The 26,071-nt window shown below is 33.4% G+C and overlaps 1 protein-coding gene and 1 pseudogene across 1 annotated transcript; one reads left to right on the top strand and one right to left on the bottom strand.

Annotated features, from left to right (window-relative positions):
* The first annotated feature begins 1,475 nt into the window (after positions 1–1,475).
* On the top strand, positions 1,476–26,071 carry LOC102422940 (NKG2-A/NKG2-B type II integral membrane protein-like). The gene is made up of 6 exons (XM_006084237.1): positions 1,476–1,665; positions 22,378–22,490; positions 23,187–23,223; positions 23,760–23,911; positions 25,545–25,645; positions 25,960–26,071. Exons 1-6 carry the CDS (start codon positions 1,476–1,478, stop codon positions 26,069–26,071), a joined length of 705 nt encoding a protein of 234 aa, XP_006084299.1.
* Positions 7,563–10,813, bottom strand: LOC102419148 (annotated as a pseudogene).

Below are 26,071 nucleotides of genomic sequence, written 5' to 3'. Positions count from 1 at the left end.
TAAGTAAGTTAACAGCATGGGTGGTGAAGTCCTTTGTCCTCTGATATCTTTTCGAATAAGAAAACATCTTCTCAGAGGTATTGCCATTGTGGATAAACTACAGCACGCACTTATCGGCCCAAAGTATCCTACATTCTGGAGGTGTTTGATGACGTAAACTATCTTCAAAATAGCCCAAGTGTAAGAATTTCCTGTTCAAACTTTCAGTGACATATTTATGAGAAATTTACTTTTTCCACTCATGATTCACTGTGAACCTTTGCGAGGCAGTCTGTGAAGACCACAGACATTCTTTGCTCACTAGAGAACCTGGTCTCCCAGTGAAGGATACAGAAGGTATGTGCCTCTATTCTCCTGTCTCTGTTAGCCCGTCTCATGTGGTGGGAGATTACAAATGCTAGATGTGATACCAGGGAGGTACAAGTAAGATACAAGCAAATAAAAGAGAACAATGGTATCTTTATGTAAATAATTTGGGGGGGAAATGAGAAGAATAAACTATGAACTATGTTGGAGGATATCAAACTATTCAAATTCTTGCCTGTAGAGAATGACTCAAGTGCATGCACACATGCATAATTGATGTGTTAAGCAAAAACAATTTAAAGTAGAAATAGGTCTAAACAATTTACAAACGATTTCCAGCAAGAATCAAGACAAGGAAGAGTTATTTTTATTTTATTTTATAATCATTATGGGTATAATTTATATTTAGCCCAGCCTTTAAAAAGAGATTATTAAAATGAATTCTCTGAATTACAGCGGTCATCTAAATATACACTTACATAGATTAAATGAAAGCAGTTGGCTTTTAATAAAAATTGGGATGAAATAGCTCCCCCAAAATGCAAATTTAAGCTTAATTATAAACAATCAAAAGACATTTTAAAAAAGATACGACACCACACTGACAAAGAGACTTTTGTTTAATGAATTATGTTACAGCATAATAAATAAATATATGCCACTAAATAAAATTAATTTACTTCAGAAAGTTACCATATATGCCAACACAACTGATGCCCCATCTTTGGAGCACTCAGTCTTTAATCATTATTTGATTTCAAATTTTTTAAAAAAATTAAAGACTCTTTTTTTCTAATACATTTTAATTTTAATACAAGCATTCTAATAATGTTAAAATATTTTCATGGAATCTGACTTTAAATTAATGACAATGTCAGTATTTATGCTATTCTTTATTCCTCACTGATTTATTGCTTTCTATGGCTCAAACAAATAATATCTTGTCAAATGTAGAATATGATAAAAACTACATCTACTATGTACATCTATTTATTTAAAGGTCTAACAAATTTAAAACCAGAACTTTAGATTTTTCAACTTGGAAATGAGCCCTACTACCCTTTACCCCGCCCAGTGTTCCTGTCCTAGAGATCGAATTATTGCATATGTCATTATTCGTAAGTACACTTGACTTAGAGCACAGTCTCAAACACCACCCAGCTGCAGAGATGAACAACCAACCTGTAACCTATGCAGAACTGAATTTGGCCAAGTCCGCCAAGAGACAGCAAAGGAAGCCTAAGGGCACTCAAAGCTCCATTCCAGTAACGGAGCAGGAAATAGTAACCTATGCAGAATTAGCTCTTCAAAATGCTACCCGGGATCTTCAAGAGAGGGACAAGAAGGACCACTCCAAAGGTAACACATTCAATAGACACACAGTATAACTGTTGTAGTGTGTGCGGCTGGGGTGCAGAGATGGGGGAAAGTAGGGCATTAGCTGTCATATTTTTCATTTGTGAGAATCAGCGCTTAAAGTTGGAATACAGTATACTAATATGAAAGCTGAGGGCTAATTTTATTATTGACCAGTAATGCATATAGCATTATATTTTCTAAACATGCGATGGTATATTCTCAGAGGAAGATTACAGTGGTAGGCATGGGCTTGGTGTCCAAGTTTATGTATTTGATTCTCTGTATGTAAACTGTCTAAACAAATTGTCTCTCTCTCCTTTCTCAGTGTATCCTTTTCTCTTCCTGCAGTTTCACCATCACCTCTAGAGAAGCTCATTGCTGGGACCCTAGGGGTCATCTGCCTTGTCCTGATGTCTGCTGTGGTGACAATACCTATTCTCTGTAAATACATTTTTGTAAGGTTATACAGAAATTTTCACTTTTATGTCCATCTTTTATGTTCACTTTATGTTCACTTTATAATGTTATAGAATAGAACTCTGATCTTAAAGCATTTAGACTAAGTGCAAAATGATGATTCTTAATTTGTCCAATGTATAAATATCAGAACGATTTTAGAGAGTAGATTATAAATATGTGTACACATATATGACCACATATAGCCATATATATATATATATATATATATATATATATATATATATTCTGATTGTATAACTCAAGGCATGTTTTAGGACACCTTATTGAAAAATACAAATTAATTTTTGAGATTTTTTAATCTAAATACTGTGAGATGTAGTTCTCTAGACTTTAAAAATATTTTTCCTCAAAATTGTTATTACTACATTAATTTTCATTGGTAATTAATTTTTACTCCAGATAATTCTAATCCTAGACAATACAACACAATTAAACATAAGAAACAAAAGTATTATGATGTAGTTAGATCAAAATTAATTTAAGAATTACTTTTTTTTTTCAGCTAATGTAATACCTGAGCAGAATAATTCGTCATCGAATATGAGGATCCAGGAAGGTACATAATTATTTCCTCAGTTCTAATATTAGTATAGTTCATACTTTATCTCCAAGATAGGGTAGTCAAAAATAATAGCTTTTGGGGAATGGGACATAAATTATAATACCAGGCAATACATATTCATAATAATGATTATAGGAGAGTGTTTTCTAATGCAACAATATGAAGAAATATTCATTTAAGATCATAATACTCATGTTGCAGATGGGCTCAAAGATAATTTTGGGATTCTAAAAAAGTGGTTTTCTTCATTGACATTCAGGACATGTAGAGAGTGGATATTTTTGTTTGTTTGCTTAATATGGAACGTAAACCAGGAAAAAGAGACTAACCCTTCTCTGTGAGTGTGTTTTCTTTTATATATATTGCACAAATGTGTCTACACTATACCTATGCAAGTATGTAAATTAATTTTAAAAAATTTAAATTGTTTTTGATAAAATTTTATAATCTTTCTCCAGCATATTATTGTGGACATTGTCCAAAGGAGTGGTTTACATATTCCAACAATTGCTATTACATTAGTACTGAAAGAAAAGCATGGAATGAGAGTGTGCTGGCCTGTACTTCTAAGAGCTCTAATCTGCTTTACATAGATAATGAAGAAGAACTGGTAAGATTTAAATGTTTCCATTTTATTTAAAAGTCTATCTTAGTCTATATTTATACAATTCATTCATATCTTGTATGTATTCATAGTTCACTTATTTTAAAGACTATTAACATACATTGTTTGAATATTATTTTTTTATATTTTATGACATTCGTGCACATTTAATAATTTCCAGTTCTTGCTTTTTTATAGATAAGCATGTTTCTATAAATGCTTTTTTTTAAAGAAACCTTTGCTATTTAATTTTACTATACATCAAGGAAAATGAAGGTATCATGATTGTGCAGATTAATTACAAACTTAAGTGATCCATATAATTACAAATCATGAAATAGAAGTTGCCAATTCACCGTAGCCCCTCTCCTGTGTGTCTCATTTAACACTCACATGATATTTTTGCAATCTCTCCATATTATTGCATTTATCTGTAATTTGTTAATTTTTTCTGCTTTATTGTAGGGACATGACATACCCAGGATATAGTTGTTTCTAAATGTGTTGATATTATTAATATTTTAGGAAAATCCTTGTGTCTGTTTTTTTCAAATATTATATTGTATTTAAAACAATTAATATTTTATATAAATATTAAATATAATACATTGTATTCATATACTATAAATGTTATATTTATGATAATATAATAATGTATAAATCTATAATAAAAGCATACTATGCTAATTAGACTGGACAGCCAAATGACCTTCTGGATGACCTTCTGGACAAAGCTGGGGCTGCAAGGGCCAATGCAGCTGCCGTAGCTGTGAGGGCCGAGCCCCTTGGACAAATTTCGTGCATCGGGCCTCTAGTACAATTATATGATTATAATTGCATATGTAGATAGTGAAAATTTACTGTCCTCTATGAATCAGAATGAAATTACAGAGTCATAAATATATGTATATGCCAAATTTATTAGATTATCCCAACATTTTCTAGTTTATTATATAAATACACATTTTATCCAAAAATTCCATGATCCAAGATTTAGTACTGCCAGAACAGAACGTTCAATGCTATACATTCTGATCATTATATAAAAGTATCATTTTGACATAAGTAGGCATTTTTCTGATTGCTAATGGATAGAACACGTCTTTCTGGGCACTAGATCTTATGGAATTATGTATCGAGAGAATGAGAGGTGCCTGTTCATGTCTCTCTACCAGTTCTCCTGTGTGCTGCCTGTTATCTTCCTTCCTAGAATCGTTATCTTTTCTATATGAGCTCTTCTTTAAATTTATAAGTGCAAATAGTGTTTTTGGCTGTTACTTACATTTTCAGTCTCATATTGGGGTCTTTATATGACCTGAATTTATTAATGTAAACCTAGTCCAATACCTCATTTTGGGTGTTAGTGATTATTTTAGAAGTTAGTCAAAGTTTGTGAAGACAATCTGCTATATTATATGAGAGATACATCCATTAGTTGCCTCCTCTATGTGCCCCAACTCGGGTTCAAACCCACAACCGAGGTAAGTGGCCTGACTGGGAACTGAACCCACAACCTTCTAGTACATGGGAAGATGTTACAACCAACTGAGCCATACTGGCCAGGGCTGCCATCATATTTTCATATAGTTATTTAAACATAGTATTTTTCTAATATATACTTATAATAACTACTTTAAAATATTTTCTAATAAATCTGACACCTTATCCCAGTGAAAATTAGATTCTATTGACTGATCCCCCCATCACGTTTAAAAGACATTTTTTAGTTTCTTTTCATGTTTTCTAATTTTTGGTAAGTACATATTTTTGATGATATAATATAGTAAATATGAATTCTGCATCCTTCTTAGACTTTTTGTAACTTAAACTTTTAGTATAGAATCTTCTCTTTTAAAGTGTGCTTAGTTTTTTAAATTCTCATTATTTGTTTTTATATTTAGTAGATTTATAATTTACTTACCAGAGATTAGCCTTGTGTTTGCATAGATTAGCAGACAACCAATGATTTTTAAAAATGTATTCAAATACGTCAAATCAACATGGCTTTCACCCTCTTAATTTGATGTTCGTGTGTGTGTGTGTGTGTGTGTGTGTGTGTGTGTAGGGAAGTGCTCATGATTTTGAAATCAATTCTCAAGTCCACTTCAGCTTTAATTTTTACTATATCATCTTTGTTTCTTCTATGCATGTGCAAATTTTTCCACCCATTTCTCAAGCACATGCAGAGAGCTAATGTGATCTCTTCTACTGCACTCTTACTTTTACTAGTAGTACCTTCCTGTTATGTTTATGGCGGGCACTGTGCCTGACACAATGGAGAACACAGCCTCAGTCTAGGAAAAGGATAATTTCCTTCATTTATCACCCAATAAATTCAGCACTTTGAGCTGAAAAATACTAGCAGTGGGCAACTTAACAACCCTTTCCACTGCTTATCAAGTCTTCCCCTTGATACCAATAATACCATCGATATTTGCAGCCTTCCCCAAATTACAAAAATTACAATTATTACTCACTGAGCTGAGTTGGGTTAGAGGAGACATGGGAGCAGCCTTAGATAAGAAGACCACAAATTTGCTCTATTTTAAACTAAATCTCTAGCAGCTTTCCTAATAATTAATAATTATAAGTTTTTATTAGTTTTCAATCAACTTTCAGAGCTGTGAAATTGGTATTTTTCTCCATTTGTCCTCTTCACTTAATGGTACTAATACATTTTCCTAATGTGTCCATTGTGTAACAATATATTGCAAATTGAAATACTGTAAATTAGAATTAAATTTATTTGTTTTTGTTTTCCATTAAAAATCATCATTATTTTGGTTGCAAATTACAATTTATTTAGTCACTCAATATTATATTTGTTCCCATTTGAAGTCTCATAGCTTGCCATATAAAACATTGCCTTCATTTTCAAGGCAATGTAAGAATTGATAAAATACAAATTATAAATTAAGATAATTATCTTCAGAGTATTCAGATTAGTGCATTAAAGCAACATTGATTAAAAAGGCAAGTGAGTTAATTGGAAAATGTAATTCCTTTTTTAATGGTACAAAACGGTTACCTCTGTATTGAAATGAAGAACAGCTTAAATATACATTTTTATATTAAGCACTTGAGTCCCGATGCATGAAATTCAGGTGTCCCTCAGCTCAGCCTGCACCCTCTCCAATCTGGGACCCCTTGAGGGATGTCTGACTCTCAGTTTAGGCCCAGTTCCACTGACATCCCTCTCACATCCCTCTCACAACTATAATATAGTCCCCTAGTGGGCTGAGGGGACTGAGGGACTGAATCTGGATGAGGAAGGGCTGAGGGGACTGGGCGCCACTATCATGTGACTGTGGGCGCTGCCATCTTGTGAGGGCATGGCATTCAATTAGCCTATTCCCTATATTGACTGTGAGTGCCGCCATCTTGTGAGGGTGTGATGGTCAATTAGCATATTCCCACTTTATTAGGATTTGTAATTCCCATCCATGAAATACCTGTTTATGACATTTTATTATTTTTTGAGTTATTTGTCTTTTCCTTATCCCTGGTTCGATTCCAGTCAAGGGCATGTACCTGGGTTGAGGGCACATCCCCAGTAGGAGATGTGCAAGAAGCAGCTGATCGATGTTTCTCTCTCATCGATGTTTCTAACTATCTATCTCTCTCCCTTCCTCTCTGTAAAAAATCAATAAAATATATTTTAAAAAAATAAATAAATAAAAATAAAAATACTTTACTAAATATATTTGTATTTTTTCTAAACCTTTCAAAATTATGTTTCTTGCATTTTAATTTTTAAATCCATCTGCAATTAGATTTTATATATGGTGTGGGAGAGGAAACAAATTAATTTTTTTTTCATGTGACAAAAATATTTTATACACTTTGAAACTTTTATCCAAAAGGTGTTCTTTAAATTCAGTTGTAAATAAAATCATGGTGATGCAAAGTACAGCATAGAGAATATAGTCAACAATATTCTAATAACCATGCATGGTGTCAGATGGGTATCAGACCCATTGGGGTGTTCACCTCAAAAGGTATGCATGTGCCCAATCAACATGCGGCACACCTGAAAACAAAACAATATTGGATATCAATGGTAACTGAAAAATCTTTTTTAAAGTTGCTCAAAAATTATTCTCATTGTTTAATACTACCAGAAACTGCATCCAAAATTTAAAAATACAAATTACAACTGAAAGCAAAATAATTATAATATAGTCACATCAAATACAAAGGTTAAGAGTTTTGTTCCATTCTTCATTGTTAGCCAGTTGTAGATTTCTACAATTATTTAATGGCGTGTGCATCACACAGCAACATGCAGGAATCCTTTTCTGTATTCTGCTGCCCTTGACAGTTGCTGGTTGGCTTGTTGGACATGCACTCTTGCACTTTCAACTTTGCCTTCTATGCTATCTATCACATCTCCTTGCTCATGAATTATCATTCACAAATCTTTAAATAGCTCATTTATATCCATAATATCAGCTTCAAATTACCTAACAGAAGACTCACATGAGTAAGGCAAAGGTCACCCTCCCTAATTTCCTCATCCGGCACCTGCTCCTGAGGTTGAATTTGGTTTTCCCAGGATATAAGATTCCTTTCTTCTGAGCTTTCCTCAGGAAAACTACCAGATTCTCCTGAACTGGCTCCCACTGGAGCAACAAACTCTTTCTATTTCTCATCAGCTTGCCTCTGGACCTTCGGAAAGTTTGTCAGTGATGTGAACTCAGCGTTAAGTAAATGATCCTTCTGTATTTTCTTTTGACACTGTTCACTGGTGGTGGTGGGCAGAGATCCAAACTCTTTTTTTTTTTCAAATATATTTTATTGATTTTTTACAGAGAGGAAGGGAGAGAGATAGAGAGATAGAAACATCCATGAGAGAGAAACATCGAACAGCTGCCTCCTGCACATCTCTCACTGGGGATGTGCCTGCAACCCAGGTACATGCCCTTGACTGGAATCGAACCTGGGACCTTTCAGTCTGCAGGCCGACGCTCTATCCACTGAGCCAAACCGGTTTTGGCAGAGATCCAAACTCTTTTTATTATTTAATATATCTTCATTGTTGAAGGTATTACATGTGTCCCCCTTGTCTTCTCACCCTTTGACTCCCACCACCCTACCCCCACTTCTTGGCCTTCACCAGACTGTTGTCTGTGCCCATGGGCTATGCATACATGCATATAAGTTTCTCAGTTAATCTCTCCCTCCCCACCCACCTACCCCAGCCTTCCCTCTGAGATTCATCAGTCTATTCTATGCTTCTATATTTTGGGTCTGTTTTGTTCCATCATTTAATTTTGTTCATTTCGATCCATATATGAGTGAGGTCATATGATACTTATCTTTCTCACTGGCTTATTTTGCTTAACACAATACTCTCCAGGTCTTCCATGCTGTCTCAAAGAGTAAGAAATCCTTCTTTTATACTGCTGCATAGTATTCCATGGTGTGAATATACCATGCCTTTTAAATCAACTCATCTTCTGATGGGCACTTGAGCGGTTTCCACATCTTAGCTATTGTAAATTGCATTGCTATGAACATAGGGGGTGCATACATTCCTTCTGATGCATGTTTTGGGTTTCTTAGGATATATTCCTAGAAGTGGTATCACTGGGTCAAATAGCAGTGCAGTTTTTAACTTTTTGAAGAAACTCCATACTATTTTCCATAGTGGCTTCACCAATCTGCATTCCCACCAGCAGTGTACTAGGGTTCCATTTTCTCCACATGCTTGCCAGCACTTGTCATTTGTTGGTTTGTTGATGGTAGTCATTCTGATTGGTGTGAGGTGATACCTCATTGGCATCTACATTTGCATCCCTCTGATGATTAGTAACTTTGAACAGTTTTTTATTTGTCTCTAAGCCTTCTGTATGTCAACTTTGGAGAATTGTCTTTTTAGGTTCTTTGTCCATTTTTAAATTGGTTTGTTTGTCTTCCTTTTGTTAAGTTGTATGAGCTCCTTATCTAATTTGTATATTAACCTTTTATAAGATGTATCATTGGCAAATATGTTCAGACATGCAGGGGGCTCCCTTTTCATTTTGTTGATGGTTTCTTTTGCTGTGCAGAAGCTTTTTGTTTTGATGTAGTCCTATTTGTTTATTTTATCATTAGTTTCTCTTGCCCTGGAGATGTATCCACAAACATATTGCTATGAGACATGTTCAAGATTTTGTTGCCTATGGATTCTTCTATGTTTTTTATGGTTTAATGACTTACACTTAAGTCTTTTATCTATTTGAGTTTATTCTTGTTTATGGTGTAAGCTGGTGATCCAGTTACATTTTGTTTTTGCATGTACCTGTCCAATTTTCTCCACATCATTTATTGAAGAGGCTGTCTTTACTCAATTATATGCTCTTTACTCCATTGTATGCTCTTGCCTCCTTTGTCAAATATTATTGAGAATAATAGTTTGGGTCAATTTCTGGGTTTTCCTTTATGTTCCGTTGATCTATATTCCTATTCTTGTGCCAGTACCAGGCTGTTTTGATTACAGTGGCTTTGTAGTATAATTTAATATCTAATATTGCACTCCCTACCACTTTATTCTTCTCTCTCAAGATTGCTGTGGCTCTTTGTGAGCTTTTTTGTTTCCACATAAATTTTTGGAGTGTTTGTTCTAAATCTGTGAAATATACCATTTTAATAGGGATTGCATTGAATCTGTAGGACTGCTTTGTGTAGTATGGACATTTGAATGATGTTGATTCTACCAATCCATGGACACGGTATATTCTTCCACTTGTTTATATCTTCCTCTCTCTCTTTTTTTAATGTACTGTAATTTTCTGAGTATAAGCCTTTCACTTCCTTAGTTAATTTTATTCCTCGGTATCTTAATTTTTTTGTTGCAATGGTAAATGGGATTTTTTAGTTTCTCTTTCTCTGAGTTCATTTTGGTGTATAAAATTGACGTAGATTTCTAGGTATTAGTTTTGTATCCTGCTATGTTGTCATTATTCATTCATTAAATCTAGTAGTCTTTAAGTGGAGTCTTAAGGGTTTCTATGTACAATATCATATCATCTGTATGACAGCTTTACTTCTTCTTTTCCAATTTGGATGCCTTTTATTCCTTCCTGTCTGATCACTACAGCGAGGATTTCCAGTACTATGCTGAATAACAGTGGTGAAATCAGTTATCCTTGTCTTGTTCTTAGGGAAAATGGTTTAGCTTATGCTCATTTTAGTATGATGTTGGCTGTAGGTTTGTCATCTATGGCCTTAAAAGAGTTTTCATCAAAGTAGGGTATTGGATTTTATTTGATGCTTTTTCTGCATCAATCAATATATGTTTTTTGTCTCTCAGTTTGTTTATAAACTTTTCTGTTCTTTTGGCAAGTTTGTTAGGATGCTGCTGCTTCCGTTGCAGCTGTTGCCTAAATTCATGTGCATCTTGAGGTGTTTCAAGTTGATTCAGAGACCTCTGTATTTCCACAGAACATCGTGGGATCGTCTGGAGGGTGGATATGCTGGGCCAGCTGGGTGGGTCACAACAACTTCTGCATGTGAGACATGGTTGCTTTGCTTATTCACTAATTGCATCAGGTGTTGGGGGCTGTGCATTTAACTAAGCAGTCACCCAACCTCCTCATTTTCCTCCTCCTCCTCCAGCTGTGGCCAACTTAGTTGTTTTTATGAAATCAATTACCTAAGTTCTCATAAAAATTTTTGTCTCATAGGATTTTTTGTACATGTTCATTCGATTTGCATGGATTCAACTCTACCACAGAAACAATAGTAATTTGTTGGTGTGGAAAAATGGCTCAGCTTTCTCTTCCAAACTGTAAGTTTTTGAGAACTTGTATATTTTATGCCTTCATGCTTTAAGTCAGAGATTAATCTTAGAATTGAAATTAATGCCTGAACGATTACATAAATACAGTCAAACTTTGGTATAACATACTAATTCAGGTAAGGAGATAGCCACTAGAGTCAAAAGCCATTAGGTTAGAAAGTAGGTTTTACGAATATATATGTTCAAAATTGACAACTTAGTTAGTTTACCTGTTTGTACTTATGATGACACATTTGTGTAATTAAAATTAAGTACATATGAAAAGTTTCATCTCACAGAAAAGTTTTCTGTATGTATTTCTATAATTTAAAGTTTATACTGAAAAGGTCTAGTAAATGCATGCCCCAGTCCTGACAGGTAAACAGATGTACTTGGCTGGTGTGTGGCTTCAGCCCTCAGGCTTCAGGGCAACAGCACCAGTTACCGCAGGCGATGTGGTGTGATCATGTGCTAACCATTAGCAGTACCTTGTTTATGAGCTTTGACTCTTGGATTTAAATATGTAGACTCTAGTAGTAGATATGTAATATTTATTTATGTCAGAGAAATTACCACATTGTTTTTTCCAACATATGGTCTAGTTGCTAAAGTTTTTAAAAAATAACCTGTTAATTTAATTGTAAGTAAACCTATTTTTTTAAACATTTTAAAATTGGCAAGGTGTTAATTTCACATATTATACACAAACCTGAAATTTTGTCCATTAAATCCAGAGTACATTAAATCAAATGTTTGCTGTAAAATAAATTTTCTGTTGAAATATTATAAGAATTGTTCAGATTTAGATATGTAAGCATTACTGTAAAAACTTTATTCACTGAAATATGAAGTTATATGTGATCAGATTAATGATATATTATTTCTGTATTTCAGATCTGCAAAAACTCAAGGATTTCATAAGAATTGTACATATGCGAGGCTTGAGTACCACCAGCTCTTTTCTGAATCCTGTTTAGAAAATAAAAGCTATGTTTGTAAGCACCAGTCAAATTAGCTTACCGAAATCTAGTATAATGGTACTCCCAACATCTAAAAATAACACATGTCTAGTTTCTTTAAAAGCACTGCAATTATTTTTTATAGAACTCTTTTTAAGATATTATTTTGAGACCAGCTTTAGGGTCACAACAAAATTAAGTGGCAGGTATTGAGATTTCCCTTATTCCTCTGTTCCACCCAAGCAGAGCCTCCCTTTTATCAACATCACTCACCATCGTGGTACATTTGTTACTGAGAATAATTCTACTTTGACTCTTCATAGAACAGAAAGTCCATCGTTTGGCCTGGCTGCTGCGGCTCAGTACTTGAGCATTGTCCCATGCACCAAGAAGTCTACGGTTCAATTCCTGATCTGGGCACATGTCTGGGTTGCGGGCTCGATCCCTAGTAGGTGGTGTTCAGGAGGCAGCCTATCAATGGTCCTCTCTCATCGATGTTTCTATCTCTCTATTCCTCTCTCTCTAAAATCATTACACACTTTTATTTCAAAGTCTATAGTTTATCAGATACTTCACCCTTGGTATTACAGAGTTATTTTTAAATCTATATTTATGTTAATTCAAAAATATACATCCAGTTACATATTGTACACTTTTAAAACTTCAAATATTCATTAAAATAAGTCATGTACATATTATGAATTATAATATCAAGAACTGTTATTTCTTCCTTTGTTTGTTTGGCTCAGTGGATAGAGCGTCAGCCTGCAGACTGAAGTGTCCTGGGTTTGATTCCGGTCAAGGGCAAATGCCCAGGTTGGAGGCTTGATCCCCAGAGGCGGGGGCGTGCAGGAGGCAGCTGATCAATGATTCTCTCTCATCATTGATGTTTCTAACTCTCTATCCTCTCCCTTCCTCTCTGAAATAAATAAAAAAATAAAAAAGAACTGTTATTTCTAAGTCTGCAATAACATGAAAAATTAAGCAAATATTTTCAAATTAATTTACTTGACCTAGCCTTTGACAGTTCAAAATGGGGGCTGAACATCGGGTCACAAGATGTATAAGTGTGTTGAATCAGGAGCGAAAAAACAGGGGAAGTTTGATGCAAAGAATTATTAACTACTTGTTGGCGAGAGAGGGGAATAAAAGAAAATTACAGAAAGTTCCTGAGGCTTAAGGAAGATTACCAAAATGAAAACCACATGGGTGCCAGGTTTTAGACTTCATTGAAGACAGTGTCACTACGGAAAGCTTTATGGCAGGTATGCTCACTGGACGGAGGTGGGACAGACCAGTTCCAACTCCGCTGGCCCACACTGGTGAGGATGGATCTCAAGTTCTGACTAACAAGCAGGAAGGCCTGCCTGCCACAGTGTCAGCAGGCAGAGGCTGGAGGAAAGGGAACTGGGACCCGCCACAAACACCTGCTGGAGGGGGAACGCCACAGGAACCTCCTGCATGCGTGCAGCTTGTAACCACATCTCTGTAGCCAAAGAAGAGAACTCACCATGAAACCAGGAAGAAGAGCCCTTTCTCTGGCATGTCCCTCTCATGCCTTTTACTAGCAAAACATCAGGTGAGCTGACAGGGAGGAAAAGGTTTATAAGACCTAGCAGCATTAACTCACAAAGGGCAGTAAAGATAGATTTGGAGCCCAGAGTAATAACTTCTTAATTGACACTCAAGCTTATTATGCAACAACCCCAAGGTTTCTATGGAAAAGCCATTTAAATATGCCCCCACTTATTCAGAATATGGAACCAACACATATATTTTCTAAATCTATTTTGGTTCAGCATTATCCATCATTAGATTCACTTTTTGGTGCGGACTGGTACGGACACTGGATAATAATCAGTGTCCTTTGGTATACTTTACATGTCTGTTTTGTTTTTTCTACTGGATTTTAGATATTTTAGAAGGTACCTTGTTTTATTGAATTCTTTGTCTCCCCCTTTTGACACTCTTAATTACTGCGCTTCAGAAACATGTTTGATGGACGCAATAGAGTGTAAATTAGTGAAGAAAATAAAAATTAAATGGATACAATGTCTGTGGGAGTCAAAGAGTTAATTATTGGCAGAATGTGGGATGAGCTTTAGTAATTTAACACAAACATTCGGAGATATTTTTATTATAATTCAATTACAAGTGGAAGAGATCCTGCACTTGCTTAATGATTGCAAAATAAATTAATAGTTTATATGCATTTGTCTCTTTGGATATAGATGTTGTCTTTATATTCTGTACATTTATTCCTTAGATTCACATAGAGAAAATATGTCAATATTCAAAATTAGTTTGTATCTAATTGCTGAAGTTGCATTACCAACTATCTGGTTGCATTGACATTTAAAGACCAGCATTTATTTTATTCATTTATTTCTCATTTACCCATTTGTGGTTTGGTTGGCTTTTAGTTGATGTAGATTGGGGATGTATGGGCTCAGCCCCAGAATACAGATAAAGTTCATATCTTGTTTTTATATTTTATTCTTTGAACAGTGGGATAATTGGTACATAACCTCATAACAGTGATTAACAACTCTCAACATGGCTAGCAGAAATGTGCTTTTTGATGCCTGAACTCAGAATTCATAAACTGTTACTTTCCAGATCACATAATATTATCAAAACAAGTCACCAGGTCAACCTTTTTAATTGTCTAAAAAGAATACTCTTCTCATAGTGGTCAGAAGGAAAAAAATGTAGATTCCCCAAAACTAATCTAATCTACAATCACAGCTATAGGAAGACGGGCAGAAGAGAGTAGTGCACCAGCAGTTAGGACACGCGTAGGAGTTATGGAAATCCCAGAAGCCAGAATATAAATTACACACAAACTTTGTAGTCACATGGTTCCTCACATGATCTCAATATTGCCAGATATAAGTTTCTTAGTATTTTAACTAAATTAATAAACAAATTAATATTATTTCTTGATGTAAACATTTTTCTTAAATTTAAAGTACAAATTACCAATATAATTTATCAAATTTTGAGGACAAGTCACAGAATTAAATGATCTTGAGATTAAGTCTGAATAAGAAATTAGTTGATCAAAGCCAATATTTCCAAATAAATGTAATCAGACTTCCTGGGATAGTCTTGGAAAATGGTGACTTTTGTGTATGTAGTTAAATCTCATTCATCTCAATTGCTACTTTCTGATGTAAAATGACTACAACACGCAACATCATAGTGATTAAAAAGTTTGTCTAAACTTCTTTACCAGTCACAGATATTCAGCATAAATAACAAAAAGAGAAATAAGAAACAAGGTATTGGAGATGGAGAATCTCCTTGAGACCATAAGAAGACTGACATTTTGTGATGAATAGGGGCAAATTTAACGACATTGCTGGTTTTCACACCAACTTCTTATGTTTGTCCAAATATTACATTCCCAATGACACAGATGGATTTTCAGTTCCCTCTCACGGATGATACTTTCAATTCCTCTTACTTTGTTCAAAATGTTTTCATACAACATTTATTATCACCTCACATTATATATTTTACTTTCCTTCTGACTTACACCACAAATATTTATTTTGTCACAGTTCTCGAAGCTTGATGTCTGAAATAAAGGTGTCAACAAGGCTATGGTCACTTTGAAGACTCTAGGGGAGACTCTGTGCCCTGCATTTCTCTTCATTTTGGGGGTAACCCTGAGTTCTTGGCATTCCTTGGCCTAAGGGGATATTATTCCAATCCTGGCCTCGTTCATCTCATCGTTCTCCCTGTGTGTCTCTGTCTTGGTGTCCAATGTCCCTCTTATGCATTTCATATCTATTAATTAAAGCCCATCCTACACCAGTATGACCTCATCTTAACTTGGTACATTTGCAAAGGCCCTATTCCCAAGTAAGGTCACATTCACCAGCTCTAGTAGACATTAATTTGGGTTTTGAAGGGTGTGGGCACATTATACTAGAAAGGACTAAAAATAGCAGGTAATGTCCAAGTCTTTTGTTTGGGTATCATTGTAACTACAAACAGAATTTTGTTTGGTGTTTGTGAAAACTCAATTTCAACCATATGTATGAAAGCTTGGTAGAAGAGAGGGGGTGATATGTCCTACCATAAAATCAGAAGAAACAGTTCACTTAGAATTCATCTCTCTTTGACATTTCAAATTGTTCATTCTTAACACTTTAAAATATAACAACCCAAACTCATAGAAAACTGGTTTTATAGAGACTAATGACAATTATTTTGAAACAATTATCTCCTACACAGGTACACATATATCACATTTGCATGACATCTAAATTCCTTAATTTTACCAACATTGTATATTTTATTCTTTCTACAAATTAAACTCTTCCATTATTTTAGGAGTCAATAAGATAGAGTATAAAACTGGCCTCTATTACCAAAAGATAAATGGTACTAGAAGTCAGTTAACTAACATTTTTACCATAGAGGGGTGGAAAAATCAATAAGATATGTAAAAATCCACAAGATACCTGATGATGTAAAATGACAGCCTCTCATCTGCATGCAGATTATTGAGCTAGTTTACTGTTAATACAATGTCAGTAGTATACATTTCCTTAAGCAGACCGTGATTTCCTTAACCTGAGTCAATCAGGGTAGAAATTGTCAAAATTGTAATTTGATTTATAGGCAAATCTCATCTTTATTATACCTGTTTTTTGAAAGACATACATTAACAATTTATAGAGTTTACAATGTATTTAGTTTATTACCGGTTTGGCATGACCTACTCTTTCAAAGGTTTCAAAACACTTCTCACTTATGCATGATAAGATTTGCTTAAAAGATACTTTTGTTCTAACCCCATGAAATGTGGAGAGATCAGACTGAGTGGTGATTCTTTGCTTACTCATGCTTCAGAGTTCAGAAGATCATATGTTCATGTTATCCTATTACATTTACTGATTCTAACAGTGTGGGGATAGAGTGAAAAGGCAGAGAGAAAACTAACTACAAAAAAGAATGGCAATATAAATTGTACCTGAGATCAGATAATTTTCTTTTGCGTGAACATTTTCCAGATAACTCATTTTAGACTAATTTGCAAAGCTATGCCAGTTGGTTACAAAGTAAAAACATTAGTTGGATTACTGTTCCTCTCTCCAGTGATGTATTAGAAATAATCTCCTTTTTGCCATAATACAATTCTCCATTCTATCCATCAAGAAAACGAAAAATGAATGGTTTAAAAATTAGCTTAAAACCTTAAATAATTTAGCCATTTTCTCTCGAAACAGGATAACTGCTGTTAATCATCTCCTCACCCTCTCAAATTAGAAAGCATACCTTATTATTTAGAAAGGTTGTTGTGTTGGCTTTTCTGTTCTTTTGTGTGAATGAAGTGCATGTTTTAAAGACTATATTTTCATCCCATAATTTTCTGACCTCAATTAACTTCTCAGAATATATCAGGTAATAAGTAATGACATTGTTCACAGAGTTTTCAAGTGATTTTCTTAGAGAATGGGATAAAATCATACTATAGAATTTATTTTTTATCTTTTACAAGTGCAATTTTATTTAATTTTTTATTACAGTTGACATTCAATATTATTTCATATTAGTTTAAGATATTGAGCATAGTGGTTAGACATTTATGTAATTTATGAAGTGATCCTCAAAATAAGTCTATTACCCATCTGACACCTATATTCCCTTGTCAATGGGCTTTATATCCCCGTGACAATGTTCTAACTACCAATTTACAGAATTTTCTTTTAGAATTTTTAAAATTAAGCAAGGGTGCCTCTCAATTGAAACTTTTATAATCTGTGGTTTATTTAGTTACCATTTTTACCCTTTGGTGAGAATATTTAAGTTCTATCACTTTGTAAATTTCAACTATAAAATACACTGTTATTGACTTTAGTCCCCCATCATAGATTAGATCCTTAGGCCTTATTCATCTTATAACTGAAAGTTTGTACCTTTTTACCAACTTCACTTATTTTCTGCACCCTCCCCCAACTTCTGGGACCATTTTTTAATGAATTTCATATTTTTAAATTCTATATATAAATGATACCATACAGTATTTCACTTTCTCTGTTTAGCTTATTTCACTTAGCAAAATGCCTTCAGGTTCATCCTTAAGACAAATCACAGAAATTTCTTGTTCTCATTGGTGAATAATAATCCTCTGTGTGTGTAACATTTTCTTTATCCATTCATCCACTGAAGACACCTAGGTTGCTTTCAAACATTAATAATGGTGAATAATACTTCAATGAACATGGGAGTACAGATATCTCTTTGCAAATAATTGTGTTACCCTGACTGGATATCTCAGTTGGTTAGAGCATTTTCCCCATATGCCAAGGATACCTGTTGATCCCTGGTCAGGGCACATACATGATCTCACTCATGTGTGAAATATAATGAACAACATAAACTGATGAACAAAAACAGATCCAGATTCAGGGAAGCATCGACCAGACTGTTGATCCTTAGACGGAAGATAGCGGAAGGTGGTGGTAGGGAGGAGAGATCAACCAAAGGACTTGTATGCATGTATATAAGCCTAACCAATGGACTCAGACACCGTGGGGTGAGGGCATGAGTGGGGGATGTGGGGAGCAATGGGGAGATAAGGACACATATGTAATACCTCAATTATTAAAGAAAAGAAGAATCAAACAATGTTTTTTTGTTTTTTTTATTTTTGGTGTGTTTTTTTGTAATAAATGCACAATTCTGTCAGTTTATTAAAAAATGTAACACCAAAAAAATTTAATTAATTAAAATTCTTAAAAAAGAATCAAACAATAAGTTGATTTCTTTCTATTATCTATCTATCTATCTATCTATCTATCTATATCTATCTATATAATCTCTTTCCCTTCTCCATTTTGAAAATCAATCAATAAATTAAAAATTATAAAATAATTGTGTTGTTTCTTTGGATACACATTCAGAAATGAGATTGCTGGATCATACAGTACTCCCAATTTTAATTTACTCACTAATGTAGATAAACATTTCCAATTTTCTTGGTGTAATATGAGAAATATGAAAAAATTCTATCTGATACACACTAGATAATTTAAATGTAATGTTCTATTTCTTCTAATGGTTTGTGTCACTTACCGTGTATTTTCAAAGTTTACTATTTCTGCCTCCCCAGTTATGGTCAAGTGAAATTTTTAAAAATTACCTTTGCTTTCTTTTTACATCGTTAGACTTGGGTTTTTTTAATTTACAACTAAAATTTCCATTAAAATATAAACTACTAATTATAATTTGAATATGAATTAATAATATGAGTATTAATTTAATCTTTCAATTTATACATTATGGTATAGTTCAGTGTTGCTTAATGTCTTATTCTCCACAGACATTTATTAATATCAGGAAAATTTATATTTCTAATATTCAAATAAAATAAAATATAGCAATTCTAAAAACAAAGAGTGTGAGAAGATACATTTGACAATAAATATTTGTGCAGTTACTATATGTTGAAAATGTAGTAATTTATCAGACTATTAGTGACAAACATCATTAAGTAGCTATTGTTAAAGAAATTATGGTTTTAGAATTATTCTATTATAATTAAAATAGCATAATGAGTGTATAAGTAAAATGAGGGAATGCCATTATTTAGCAACCTTGTCTAAGAGTAGAACTTAAACATCTGAGATACTCTTCACAAGGCCTAAGATTTGTGATTTTAAGATGAAATAAGTTAACAATATGAGTAGTCAAGTCTTTTGTCCTAGAAATCTTTTAGAATATGAAAATAATTTCTCAGAGGCACTTACCAATGGACAAACTTAATGACGCACTACAAGCTCAAAGTCTCCTACATCTGGAAGATGTGTGATGAGATAAATCATCTTCAAAAATGCCCAAGTGTAAGAATTTCCTGTTCAAACTCTAAGTGACACAGTGATGAGAAATCCACTTTTTTCTACTTTTGATTCACTCTCAGTCTTCACAGGCCACTCAGTGGAGACCACAGACATTGTTTACAGGAGTGACCTGGCCTCCCACTAAAGGATTCATAACTTACTGGCTCCCAGAGGTATTTGTGTCTACTCTTCTGTCTCTCTACTGGCCCAATTCATTTAATGGGAAATTACAAATGCTAGATGTAGTACTACTGAAGTACAATTCACATACAATCAAATCAAAGAAAACATGGGTATCCTTACTTGTACAATTTAGGGTAAAAAGAGTAAAATATGAAATATGTTGGTAGATATCTTTAAATATTCAAATTTATGCCTGTAAAAAATTACTAAAGGGCATACATAGATGTATATTTGGGCTTGAAAATCAGTTTAACTTAAATAAAATCCCATTGGATTTTGGATTTTGTAATTAACAGATATAATTATCAATGTATAATTGATAATTGTATTTATCCCATATTTTAAAAATAAATTCTTAACAAGAATTTATCAAGTCATGAAGGTAAAACATAATTCCTCATACATACACTTTGACTAAATAAAATCAGTGTGACTTGCTGTAAAAATCAGGATTTAGTAGTCTCAGTAAAATGCTTATTTAAACTTTTAAAAATCTTTGCTGTTAAATATTTAAGCTTAATTATAAACAATCAAAATACTTTTTAGAAATTGAACAACACACGCAAAAAGATGCCACACTGATAAGCGACTCCTGTCTAATGAATTACGTTTTCATTGTCTGATATGAATCAGAAATAGTAACAAGGCAATTGTGTTAAAATAATTAAAACAAGTGACATACAGAAAGTTTATAAATGTCAGATTGAGTGTTATCTTTACATGCATTGTACCTTAACATATTTTATTCCCACCTTAGATTAGTAAGATAGGTTGTTAAACACTAAATAACTTCTAAAGGTAATACATTATAAATTTCAAAGCCAGAATTTATTCTAGATCTCACTGACAGCATAGTCCATGGACTTAATTATTGAATAAATTATCAGATTTATTACATTTGCCTACACACTAAAGTCACCTTCACTGACTTTGATAGCCCTAGGATCTTTCAGGAATTTTGCACTAACAATGTTCCTCCATAAATGATATACACATTTATTAATCATTTTATGTTTTCATATATTAACCATTAAATAGATTGTAAGGTACTTGTGTAAAATTAGTATTTTTAAAAATTCTTTAACATTCTATTGCTTTTATTATTTGTTAGTTTTAGACACCTTTAGTGTGTCATGTAGCATTTTTCAGCATATAAAATACTTTCTTAAATTATAATGATTTCTCAGAACTCCACAATTATTTAAAATATGATGTGATATTTTAAAATATCACCTGCCCTTTTAATAAATAAAATTAATGTATTCAAGAAAAGTACTATATATTCTAATACTACTATTCCCCCAACTTTAAAACACTCAATATGTAACCATTATTGAATTTAAAAATTGTCATAAAAATTAGGGCATCACTTTTTTTCTATACAGCATTTTCATTTTCACAGTTATTCTAACTGTATTAAAATGTTTCCATGGAATCTGACTTTAATAACTATATCATTATTCTGAATTTCTTTATTCTTCAGTAACTTCTTACTTTTCATTGCTTCAACCATTAATATTATGTCAAACATAGAATATCATTTTAAGAACTATTCTATCATGAAACACATTTAAATCTCTATGTAAATTAGAACAAGACTTCACATTGGTCAAATGCAAAGTGAGTACTGTTACTATCCACACTCCACCCACAACGACCATCCTTGGGGTCCTGTCATTGTTCACATCATTTACTAATTACTTAAGTACTGTTGTCACAGGCACCATCCCTGTCATTACTCAGCTCAGAGATGGATGTCCAACAAGAAAATGACTCAGAAATGAATCTGGCTGAGGACTTAAGGAGACAGCAAGTGAAAGGTAAGGGCATGAAAAGCTCCATTGTACCAACTGAACAATAAATATTCTGTGTGGGAATTAACTTTCAAGTGCTTTTCAAGACCTTCAGTGGAATTACAAGGATGACTAAGGCAAAGGTGACACATTTAATAGACACACAGTATAATTGTTCTAGGATGTGCACCTGGGATATAGAGGTGTGCAAAAGAGTAGCGAATTAGCTAACATATGTTTTCATTTGTAAGGGTCAGAGCTTAAAGTTGGCACCCAGTATTCTAATATGCAATCTGAGGGCTAATTTCTTTGAGGCACTGTTGTAAGGTGTCATCTTTGACCAACAACTCATGGAGAATCGTGTTTTCAGAAAATGAAATGGTACATCTGAGAGGAAGATTCCACTGCTAGGTATGGTTTTAGGATTCAACTTTATGATTCGCTGTGCACGTGAGTTCTCTTATATGAAAACTGTCTAAATAATATCTCCATCGCTCCTTTCTCTTCCTTCAGATTCACCATCAACTCCAGAGAAGCTCGTTGCTGGGGTCCTGGGAGTTATCTGCCTTATCTTGATGTACAGTGTAGTAAGAGTGATACTTTCTATGCCTTGTAAGTTTTTGGAAGTCTTTAAGAAAACTTTATTTTAAAGAACCTGAGTGCCTCTAAGCATTTCATAATACAGTATTACAGAATAGAATTTTCATTTTAATGTATACATTTAGATAAATGTACTATGCTGGATTTGTCAAATGCATAAAAATAGAATGATTTGTAGGAAGTATTTTATACATATTTATATGTTCTGATTTCATACAGCGGTTCTCAACCTGTGGGTTGCGACCCCTTTGGGGGTCGAACGACCCTTTCGCAGGGGTCGCCTAAATACATCCTGCATATCAGATATTTACATTATGATTCATAACAGTAGCAAAATTACAGTTATGAAGTAGCAACGAAAATAATTTTATGGTTGGGGGTCACCACAACATGAGGGACTGTCTTTAAGGGTCGCGGCATTAGGAAGGTTGAGAACCACTGCAAAAGAACTTATTGAGAAATGCAAATTAATTCTTGATATTGGGTAAGCCCATACTGTAAGAGATGGTGAAGTTTGTTCCCATAGGCTTTAAAATATTTTCCCAAATCTGTATTACTTTATTCATTTTTCTTAGTAAAATCAATTTTGTTACAGATAATTCTCATCATAGACAATATTTTTTTAAAAAACTTCAAGCTAAAAACAAAAATTATTATAATTTGTTTAGATTAATTACTTTTTAAACAATTACCTTAATTTTTTAGGTACTGGTAAACTGGAGAAGAACAATTCATCCCTCAACACAAACATCCTGAAAGGTACATAATAATTTTCAAAGTTCTGATATTAGAAAAGTTTAGATTTTGTCTCTATCCTAAGCTAGGCAAAAATGACAATAGACTTTTTGAGGGGGGAGGACATAAATTATAAAATGATCAATAAATATTTACAAATAATTATAAAAAAGTATTTCTTCTTATGTAATAAAATGAAGGAGTATTTACTTAAAATTGTCATACCCACTGTTGCCAATTATCTCAAAATTCCTACTGCTCTATTATGTTGATACAAAATCCCATTGCTATTCTAAAAAAAAAAAAATTGGTTTCATCCAATGACTTCCAAGACATTAGAGATTTAATATTTTTCTTTGTGTTATTTCTTTATGTGAGCACATGAATTAGGCAATAAGAGGTGACCCTTCTCCCTGAGTGGGTGTATGAGTGTTTTTTATATGTATGAGCCTGTGAATGTGCATAGATATTATGCACAGATATGTATGTACCTGTGCATATATGTAGATTAATTTTTTATTCAAATTGTATTCAGTAAAAAATTTATAATTTTTCTTTAGCTTATCATTGTGGTCATTGTCCAATGGAGTGGTTTACATATTCTAAAAATTGCTATTACATTAGTACTGAAAATAAAACATGGATTGAGAGTGTGCTGGCCTGTGCTTCTAAAAACTCTAACCTGCTTTATATAGATAATGAAGAAGAAATGGTAAGATTTTAAGTGTTTCAAACATTTTATTAAAAGCTTACTTTAGTCTATATTGTATTAACAAAGTTGACATATATTCTTGTATATATTGTAGTTATCATTTTGAAGTGTTAATATTCTATTTTTGATTTACATTTTATTTATATTTGATAACATTCATACACATTTTTTGAGTTCCAATGTTGCTTTTCATAGAAAACCATGTTTCTATAAATGCTTGTTCTCGAAAATAAACTTTGCTATTTAACTTTACCATATGTCTACAACACTGAAGATACCATAATTGTGCAAATTGGTTGCAAAATGAATAGAACCATGTAATTACACATCAGATCCCAAATGAAAGTTTCCAACCTCTGCAGCCCTGCTACTCTGTATTCTTTCATTACATCTTTCCCCTCTTTATTTAACCACTGTCCTAGTTTTTAATATGATGGGATGTTGCTTGTTCTGGATTTTCATATAAATGGAATCATACAGTGTGCTTTTCTTCATTTTTCACCTCCATCTGATGTTTCACAATTTATTTATATTGCTGCATGTATCTGCAGTTTGTTAATTTTCACTGTCAGTTATGGGAATGGAACATTTTAAAGTCGATTCTACCTGATGTCTCTCATTGGGGATGTGAGTTTCATGCCCTCAGCAATAAAAAGCCATGCTGGGCCCATTGATTTTAGTTACAGGGTCCCTTTTGCTGGTCCCGCCTCCAGCCCTCCTACCTTGGTTTCTCTTGGGGGAAGGAAAACTTACTGTGATTTCTTTTGTTAGCAGGTGTCCTAATGGATGCCCTTCAGATTAGGCTGGTGTTGCTGGGCCGAATTCTCTCTCTGATGCATGGGAGGAATGGCTTCCTTTGAACTACCTCCTATAATGCTATGTTGGATACTGGGAAACAGCGGGCCTAGGTTACTGCTGTTGGGTGAAGATATAAGTTACCCTGTCTGTTCTCTAATCTTGGGGTACTAAAGCCTTTTCCCTTTCTCTTTGCACCGTCAGAGCTCTCCTTTACTTACATCTTTCACTAGTTCTAGAATTTATAGCTGCATTTAGCAGGGAATAGCAGAGAAATGAGTCTCTGATACTTAGACTACTGGATTCCACCAACACAGAATAGATCAGTTCAGGTCTTATCTGGTTCAAGAATGATGTGAGGCACAGAAAACCAAATTTTTGGCTTCCATGTCATTTGTTTTCTTAATGACAATCCCTTAATTTTTTTCTGAAACCTAAATTATGAGAAACATAGTAGAGATCTACATGGATTTAGTCACAGTATCAAATACTTGAAACAAGTATTTGAAAATTTATTTAAAGCCTTGTTCTGTTAATTTTGTCAACATTGGTAACTACTACATTGCATATATCAGGATTTTCCTTGCTAACATCACTACTAAGTCTCAATGTTCAAGAATTAATTTTAAATCTAAAGTAGAAAAAGTACAAACATTGCTGAAAAGTTTTAGCAATGTGAATTCTTGGTTTATGATTTTATGTTTAATATTAATTAAAATCCAACATCTTATTTTTTTCTGAAAATGAAGGATCATATGAAAGTACACTACTTGCATTTAAAAAATAATACAAACTTTCATGATGATCATTTAAATAAAAATTCTTTATTTTGTGGTAGAAATTTCTGAGTTTCATGTTACCACCATCATGGATTGGAATTTTTCGTAGCAGCAGTAGTCATCCATGGATGTTGATAAATGGTTCAGCTTTCAAACTAAAGTAAGTTGTTTTTTAAATACTGCATAAGAAATACAAAAAGGAGACATTTAAAAGAGTATTATGAATACATTTGTTTTAGTTGAATTATAAACTTGAAGAATGAAGTTCAAAGTTAATGAAATGTTGATATAAATATTAAAGAATGACTACCCAGTTTTCCTAATAACCAGTTCTTACTAATATTATGTGAAGAGTATCATTACCTATTTTCAAAATGTTTTCCTATTACACTTATATGAAAAATGCTATTTATTGTTTCATGGATTGTCTCCATACACGATAACAACAAAATTATGCATTTTTCTTAGTTACAGAATAGCAGAATTATCATCTGATAAAGGTGACTGTGTTCTGCTGCACGTATATGGCCTCACATCATGGAGTTGTGGAGCTTCAAAAATATATAGTTGCAAACATAAGCTTTAG

Source organism: Myotis lucifugus, unplaced genomic scaffold (assembly GCF_000147115.1).
Source record: "Myotis lucifugus unplaced genomic scaffold, Myoluc2.0 scaffold_10, whole genome shotgun sequence".
Lineage (NCBI taxonomy): Eukaryota > Metazoa > Chordata > Mammalia > Chiroptera > Vespertilionidae > Myotis > Myotis lucifugus.
This window is presented reverse-complemented; position numbering and strand designations above follow the sequence as displayed.